Source organism: Callospermophilus lateralis, chromosome 10 (genome assembly GCF_048772815.1).
Source record: "Callospermophilus lateralis isolate mCalLat2 chromosome 10, mCalLat2.hap1, whole genome shotgun sequence".
NCBI lineage: Eukaryota > Metazoa > Chordata > Mammalia > Rodentia > Sciuridae > Callospermophilus > Callospermophilus lateralis.
In genome coordinates, this window is record NC_135314.1 from 13,356,716 (window position 1) to 13,366,044 (window position 9,329).

The 9,329-nt window shown below is 33.7% G+C and overlaps 1 protein-coding gene across 1 annotated transcript; it reads left to right on the forward strand.

Annotated features, from left to right (window-relative positions):
• Positions 1 to 2,411: 2,411 nt before the first annotated feature.
• On the forward strand, positions 2,412 to 2,585 carry LOC143408995 (keratin-associated protein 19-9b-like). Its single transcript, XM_076869032.1, has one exon. The coding sequence runs from the start codon at positions 2,412 to 2,414 to the stop codon at positions 2,583 to 2,585; it is 174 nt and encodes a 57-aa protein (XP_076725147.1).
• Positions 2,586 to 9,329: the final 6,744 nt, after the last annotated feature.

Here is a 9,329-nt window from a genome sequence, read left to right on the forward strand (position 1 = left end):
TTTTAATAATATATCTTGTATGCATCCTCTATATCCATTTTTTTACTTCATTTTTGAATAAAAACATTGTAAAAGCCTTCCAGGTGCTCTCTCTACTCACCAGAATTTGCCATGTAATCCACACTGCGCAAAGAGATGTATTCCTGAAACATGACTTTTCTGAGGTCACTACCTAAAAGCATAGAACATCAGACCTGCCCCACCAATAATAAGCCACTTGAGTGCTCACCCATCCATTATTCCCTAAACTCTGTGCCCCTCCTACAGCTTTTGGTTCAGTGAGGACACATCTGCTTACGTTTATCTCCAGTAGTAAACTCACCTTCTTGTTCCTTGCCAGAGCTACCCCGTCCCCTTTTATTTATTTCATAAGACTCCTTGCCTCCTAGATGCAACTCACTTAACTCTTTCTCCAGAGTCATTTGACAGGATGTTGCAGCTTCTCTAACAGTAACTTCCTCCAAGTAACTTACAAAGTCAGTGTCAGCACCCATCATCTTACTTTTCTATATACTGTCTCTAGTTATTTATTTTAAGAACCCACATATATATTCATCCAGACCACAAATACCACACACACAGACATATTATTTTATGTCAAAAAGACATTCATTTGTATATTTATGATGACACTTCCTTTTACATAATATATGAATATGAATATTTTACTGACTATACTAGCTTTAATTATTATGATTATGTGTATTAGCAATTTTAAATATGGCATGTTATTTCACATAAATTTTCCCCACAAAATTGTTCACAAATTAAATTGGTATGTTTGGGAAAGGGAGCACTTTTAAGTTAAACAAATATGTACTTCACTTCTACAAGGGATTCTATTAGACCTCAGAAAAATAAGTTCCATACTCTCAAAATGTGTATAATCAAGTTCAAGTAACTAATTGAAAAATGAAAAAAAAATGAGTAATTCTGCTGGAGGCTGTGTTAATTTTTTTAGAAAGTAGCAGGTAAGCAGCTTGTGGACTGGAGTGATGGCAGAGGCTCTAATGAGAGCAGAAGGGGGTCACTTCAGAGTGAGAAAGAAAGTGTGAGACAAAGCACAGAATGAAAAAGGCAAAAGTAATATTAAGGAACAATTGACATGCACTTATGTAAGTAAAACATTGGTTCCATGTTAAGAAAATCAAATGGAGATAGAAGCAAGGTGCAGAGGCAAAGTGGCAGAACAGCAGAACAACCCCTTGTCCAAGCTTCCAGCTTTATTTATACAATAGGTCACTAGCATCAGTAGTACATTATTGTTCATTGTGTCTTTAGGCAGGTTACAGAGTTAGAAACATTATGCAGCTTATTTCTCAGTTACATACTATAGTTGCAGTATGCAATGTTAAGAGATTTGTGTAGCTCTCAAGAACATCTATTGTTTAAAGTTACTGTTATGTGGACAAATCCAGACTCTTGGAGCTTGGTGAAACAATGTGGTTGTCTAACAAGAGAGTTCCTTTATTCCCAGGAGCTGAGTGCCTGAGATCAAGCTCAAGGCTGATAAGTCACTTGCGCAGAGGCTCCTCACGTATGGTATTGCCACAGCAGCTAGGCATTGCACATGTTATTAGTTACCTTACTAGTTCCTGGGGGAAACTGCGGGATATTTCAAGTGTGGAAAACAGGATGCCTGTTACACCCTGGGGGTTTGCTCACCTGAGGAATGCTGTCCTGTACATTTCCACAACTGGAATCCTTACAGTGCCACATTAGTTATTATAGTAAAAATCTTGAAAATGTAAACTCAGATTAATTTATTGTAAGGATTGAAATTCATCCTTTGAAAATAAGATATTTAGAAAGTTATCATAACAATATAATAACAAAGAGAAAAGCCTCATATTTTTCACATGCTCCCCTACAAAATGCACATTCCCATAGTCTCAATTTGAATTCTGTCATTTGAGATTATTTAAAAATTTTTCACTAGTTGATTAATCAATAGGGAGAAGGCAGAATGCACCATCCTGAGAAAAGATAATTTCAGAAGTAAAATGAAGATGCCATTGACAATGGGAAATATCTCAGGCTACTGGAATTAAGGGAACCTGATGTGTAAGATGTAGACACAGATGGAAGTAAAATCAAAAGCTTTGAAGACTGAAAATAGCTACTAATAACTACTAATAGCTTTTTTTATATTCAATTAAAAAGCCAGGTTCCAAGGTTTGAAAAAATAGATTCAAAGGAACATGGTCCTCCTGCATGTTTGGAACCATCCTTAATAAGAAAAGTATGATAAATAGCACTGCATTTCACCAAAGATTTCAAAGGAATAACTCTTCTTTGTTGTGGTTTGCCACAGCTCCACCTAGAAAGTATAAAAGTCCAGGACACAGGGTGACATCCATTCTCAGGACGCTCACCTTCAACTTCAGACCCAGTCCTCAGCCCCTGACACAATGAGCTACTACTATGGCAACTACTATGGTGGCCTGGGCTATGGCCTTGGTGGCTTCAGTGGCCTGGGCTATGGCTATGGCTCCCGCTATGGCCTTGGGGGCTATGGTGGTTATGGCTATGGCTACTTCCGCCCCTCTTTCTACAGAGGATACTATTCATCTGGATTTTACTGAAAACTTCCCCACCTGTGTGGTCTATTTCCTGACCCAGCATCTATCACTCAGGCTGGAAATCTGCACCCCTGCTGTGCTGTGCACATGAAGAGTTCTTGTTTTCCATTCTGTGATATTGTAGGCATGTTATTCCAATAAAAACTCTTTGTGAAAATTTTAAAACTTGTTCGTTTATATCTGTGCACCCTAATATATTTTATTCTTAAAATTGACATACTTGAACAATATATTTCACTGAGACTTTCAATTATCCCTTTCCTCTTCTTTAATCTGATACACTTTTCACTAGTAGCTCCTTTGTTTATTGTGGCATATGTTCAGATGTTTCTTGCTCCTTCATTTGATATTGTGTAAACTTAATATATACATGTCCCTAATTCCTATGAACATATAGTGACATAATCTGCATAACAATTTTGTTTCATGAAACCTTGCTTCGGGATTTTAGGAGAGAATATTTTTTTTTTAGAGTACTTGGTCTTTAAACATGGTATTTCCATGTGCTTCACAAGAAAAAGCTGTGCACACCTTGCTCCTGTCTGGATCCAGTGTGCTCTCACCTGGCGCCTTCTTATGAAACAATGGCAGGGATACCCAGGGCTTGGCTCTAGCCTGGTGCTCCCCAGAGCAGCCTGCCACAGTCTTTATGTATAAATGAGTTGCAAAGTCTGAGAATATGCTTTGTCTCCATTCAGTGATGTTTTTAGTTTTATCGTTTGAACTCGTACCATTTAAATTTTCAGGCTTGGCCCTATTTTCCCTATACATTAAAAATAATGAGAATGGATTGCAAATGAAAGTTATTTACAATTGTTTCCAACTCATAGTTAATTATTTCTTATTTATGCCTTAAAGAGCAGTTGTATTGCAGGTCTTTTCTTAGGAATCTCCCCTCAACCTGAGCCCAGCTATTGACCTGTAGCCTGCTTTGAGGCATGCTTGGATGGCTGATCTTTAGTTTTTAGTGATCTGTGATGTAATTCTCAACCACGACTTGTTCTTAATTGGATAAGTTAGAGAAGTCTTCAAAAGTAATTCTCAGTAATTCTTTTGCATATTGTTCATGAACTAACTCTTTGGGCTGAATTTGTTATGATTTCAAGAACTAAGGAATAATTTGGATAATGAATCTCTCTGGTTCAAGCTAAAGCTAGTACCCTTTAACCAATTAATAATTTAGCATTTAGTCATTTATATTTCACTAAAGTGAATCTGGTAAGGAACTTTAAATATTAGACTTTGAGTTGCAAAAAAATTAATAATATATTTTATAAATTCTCCTAAAAGTTTTTGGAATACAACTGACCAATCTTAATAATTCTTAAAAATGAATGACAGGTCCATGGGTGTTCTTTTTACTATGGTACCTATTTTGCCATATTAGCCAATTTTAGAAAAATTAGGTACTAACTAATATGGAAAAGTAGATATTATAATAAAAAGTACCATTTTAGGAAATAGATAAATAAGTCTGCCTATGACAGGTTCTCTAGATAGTATAGAAGATAGTTAAATGTAGTAAAATAATTCCACTTAAAAAGCAGAATCCCTTTGCAAAAAATGTTAGAATTTCAACAATTAGATGTTGTAATAATAAAAGAGGAAACCAGAGTTATGAAAAATTGTACTGTGAATGGATTATTATGAATGTAGTGTACTCCACTATTGTCATGTATGTAAGAAATAAATTTAAAACATGAAAATAAAATTTAAAAAGAGGAAACCAGCATGCGAACTGTTATGAGAAAGAAAAAGAAAACACTATCAATAAAACAGAGAAGAAATTAAGATTTATATTCAGTTTTCCAGGGATTTGCCTCTGGAATGCATCATATTAATGTTTTAAAATAACAAGTACAGCAATAAAATATATCTAATAAATGTTAAAGGAGTCATACATGAAAAATAGTCACAATTCATTAGAGAGAATGATTGAAGGTCAAGAATAGGATGCTATAGTAGTTCTGACACTTGCCAAAGAAGTCCAAATTGAAAGTCTATAGTCAATGGTGGTATTTGACATACAGAGAAAGTGAATTTAAGGAGATATATGACAAAATTATCATTCATACTAATAATATGTGACAATGAAAAAAAGGAATGATAGCAGAGTCAGATTTTCAGGGCTAATGATCTAATAGAGTTGGTCTTAGTTATGTGAAAAGAAAAATAGATGTTTATTTGAATAAGAAATCAATGAAAGCTTTATTTCTACATTGCCACTTGGACTGACAATGAAAGTATGCTGTGGACAGAATGCTATTTGATTGACATGTTTATGTAACAGCATTTTAATGAAATTTCCATTCATATATTATTATGGTTACTGAAATTTCCCTACTGTACAACTAATAATTGGTTCTTAATTCAGCATATGAGAGGAAATCTTCTCCAAACTGGTGTGAACATTAAAATATTTATTTTTGCAAGACTCTTAAAATATTATCATCAATGCATTTTCATTTCTGTTTTCAAATATAATTCCACTGCAATTGATTGGTGGCTAATAGGAAGTTGGAAGAAATGAAATTTATCATAAATATTTAAACTTATGCAAAAAGTAATTGGAAATCTTAGATCCTACTACTGTATATTTTGCTAATTTTAAAAAAGTTAACTGAAAAGAATAAAACAGGTGCTTTTAAATACAGAAAAATAATACCTACCATGTGTAAATTTTACACTTTTCTCTAAAAATCAATGCAAATATTATTGATTTTAAATATGCCTTGTATTCATCCCTCCTATCCATTTTTCTCACTTTGTTCTTAAATGGAACATTGTAAAAGCCTTCTAAGTGCTCCACCCATTTTCTAGAATCTGTCATACAATGGATACTGCACACAAGAGACTTATTTCTGAAACTTTATTCTTCTGAGGTCACTGTCTAAACTAAGAGCACAGAATATCATGCACACCCACTCTGGAATAAGCCAACACAGTGCCTAACCATCAATTATTCCTTGTTTAAACTCTATGTCCAAATGACAGTGTGGGTCTCAGTGAGGACACACCTGCTTATGTTTCTCTCTAATGGTGAACTAAGTTTCCTGTTCCTTGCTGGAAGCCTCTCCTTTCTTACTTTCTAGAGAGAGGCTTCTAATGCAGCTCATTTTGCACTTTCTCAGAATTCTTTTGTAAACTATTGAAGCTTCAATAACAGTTAACTCTCCATTCATCTGTTGAAGGGCATCTAGGTTGGTTCCATAGTTTGGATATTGTGAATTGAGCTACTATAAACATTAATGTGGCTGCGTCACTGTAGTATACTGATTTTAAGTCCTTTGGGTATAAGCTAAGGAGTAGGATAGCTGAGTTAAATGGTGGTTCCTTTTCAAGTTTTTTTTTTTTTTTTAGGAATCTCCATACTGTTTTCTAAAATAGTTGCACTAATTTGCAGTTCCGCAATTGGAAGAGTGAGAAGTTATACTCCATTTATGCATGAGGTGTCAAAATGTATTCTGTTATCATGTATAACTAATTAGAACAAATAAAGAATAAAAACAAAAAAATATCAAACTCCTCTAAATCACTCTTGAAAATTGTCAGGGTCCATCATTTTACTTTTCTCTATACTGCCTTATTTATACAAAAAAAAGTATTCCATCCATGCACCATATATTATGCTCACGTATGCAATAGACATGCTGACTGGTAAATAATATTAGGTAGTGAGATTTAAAGTGTGAAGAGTAGTCATTATTAGTCTTCATATTTTATCTCCCTGACTCAAAGTAATTTCTTTCTAAAGATAACATTTTTTTTATATTTCTATCTTTGGCTGTTTATTTTTAATTGTCATTCTACATTTTAGTCATTTTTTAAATATAAAGCAGTCATTCCAGCCTCTGTCTATGAAAAGAAAAAAAAATACCTGCTCAAAAAAAAAAAGTTAAATTGCTCTTTCTACAAAGAAGCAAAATAAAATTGATGAATATGTTTTAGTTATTCAAGGTATCACATTGGGCTTCAGAAATACAAAGATGAGGACCCTTGTCTCAGAATGCATTGGAATCAATTCAAGAAACCAACTCAAATATGAAAAAAAGAAAATCTGCCACAAGTGGAGTCAATTTAAAATATCTGAGCCTGAAGGTAGATACTTGTGGACTAGAAAGGTTGAAGGAGGCTCTGCAGAGAGCCGGAAGAAATTATTCAAGAGAGAAAAAGAAAGTCTCAGGAGAAAAAAAAAATCTTATAATGAAAATGCAGTTTTAAGGAATACTTCAAGAGGACTTACCAACATAGAGTAATTGTCTACCCTAACTAGTATTGGGAAGAAATTTTAAAATGTAGGCCCAAGTTACTTTACGATAAGACTTGAATATTATCATTTTAAATAAGGAGATGTTTACAAGATTATCACACTAATGTGGAAACATGACAGAAAAGCGATTCATTTGTCCATGAGTACTTCCTGAAAAAAATATGATTTTAATAGTCATGAATGAATTCCATCAAATCTCAGTTTGATCCCTGACCAATACTTACTTAACTGCATAGATCTTTTGCATTTTCATGATTTGCAATTGATTTTCACAGGTAATTAATAAGTGCATTCAAGAACAAAAACTTAAATGCCAGTGGTGATTGCAGAGAAATGGGGTATGATTACTGATGTGATACTTATTGATATCATGCAGAATTTAAGCTTTTCATCCAATTCAATAGTGAGCAGTTATGCATTACTTCAGTAAATCTAAGAAATAACCCTAGAAAGTCGAGTCTGTTTCACCAGTAAATAAGATAAAAATACAATCATAATTGGTTCTATTTACTTCAATATGTATTTGTGTTTTTCATTTATGCTTTCAGGCTGCGCACATATAAAAGTGCCATCAGATAAAATGGCATAATGTCTTGGCCATTTTCCAAACCACAAAAACAAAGTGTAGCTATATTTAAAAATGTAAGATAAGTGGCAATGAATTGATTACAGGTAAAGATGCATGACATTCACCCAAGGGTTTCTTATACTTATTATCTAACACTTCAATTTTCCACTCCAAAAGTATAGAAGACTGCACCAAAGTGAAAATTTTACCATGGGAGATAGGCATAATAGGACTTCAAGAACTGAGCTGGCATAATCAGAAATAAGATAATATCTCTTCTGAACCTTGAAAGAAAGTTAAGGCTTGAACTTACTCACGGAATAGCAAATGAAGTGAACAATACACACGTTGCTTATGATGATAGAAAAGAATACATCACACTGATGAAGAAAATGAGTATTAAGGTTCAATATTCATTTGGTATGTTGAGGAAAACATAGTTTTTGGAAAGAGTCACCTGCTAAGTAAGACTTTCCCCCTTGGGTATATTTAAAGATTTTTCAGAGAACAATTGTAAGGAAAAAAAATGTTTTAAAAAGTTTAAATCCCACTCTCACCCTCCAAAAATACTGATGCATTTTTTCCTGACAGTTTGTAACAAGGTCCCATGTCTCCTACGGTGCCTTGGTTTAGCAACTGGCTTTAAGATGACATAATTTAAAATAGTCAAAAACTGTCAATGTCAAGTCATGAGAACTGTAAATGCAATATAGATTCAAATTTTAAAGTTAAAGATGCAGTAATTATAAAGCAATTGGAAGTTACTTTATAATGTTTCAGTAAAAATATAATAATTTTTAGACAGTTTACACTGACAATGTCCATCAGATTTTGAATTAATACCATTTAAAGGTGTTATTTTTAAATGTATATTTACACATATAACTCTATATTATAATATTTATTAAGACAATATTTTATGTTAGCAAAGTACTCTGAAGTACAAGGTTTGGCACCAAAATATTTTTTGCCACAGGGTTTCTGACTATTTTAGGTTGCATTTTGATTTTTTTTAACTGTGAAGTGTCAGCTTTACTTAAATGATGTTTTTATATTTTTTAGCAAATACTCTTATTTGGAACATAATTATGGACAAAATAGGTGGACTAACACATTAGAATTCAGCATATATATTAAAAAATTTATGAGAACTTAATTTATTTTAAAGAAAAGCAATGATGGTTATTAGTGTGATGTTGCTTGGCTTTGCTTAAATTTAATGAATATTGGTGTAAAGACATTATCTTGGTAGTATTTCCCTGTCTCCGATATGTCATTTAACTATGAAAAACTTGTCATAATGCATTGATACCTGGTAGCTATCACCAAAACAATTCTGCATCACAAATGTTTATTAAATTTAGAGGAATGAAACAATCATTATTGTTTGTAAGGTCTGCTGGGGCACTGTGTTACCTTAGCTGGCTCATCCTTGGGTCTGTGGTCATCTGCTTGTCTGCTATACAGATGATTTTGAATTCCCTTGCCTGGGACAGCTGGGACTATGTATGTGCTTCTTATACACTTGTAGGCTTTGGCATATTCTCATAGTGATTCTAAGAAGAAAGAAATACAGAGACCATTTGCACAAAAGAGCTATGACATGCATGTAAATGCTTTTCCATCCCTACTTGAGTCCCACTGGGTCCTACTGACCAGTTGAGTCTCATGGTTAAGTGAGAAGTCAGAAGAGTAGGACAAAACTCAAGGGCGTGAATATATGGAAGCATGAAGAGTCACCCCTATCAGTGTAACTTTGCCCAGTCTCTTTCATCTAACCCTTCCTGCTCATCCTTGCTGCTACAATGTTTATCTTAGTCTTTATCACACCTACTAAAACTACATATGTTAGGTAGATCTTTTTAAAGATCTTTACATATGGTTCACCTGATATAAGATAATTATTCCA

Coding starts and splice junctions, on each gene's coding strand:
- LOC143408995 (XM_076869032.1), top strand. CDS start 2,412: ATGAGCTACTACTATGGCAACTACTATGGTGGCCTGGGCTATGGCCTT.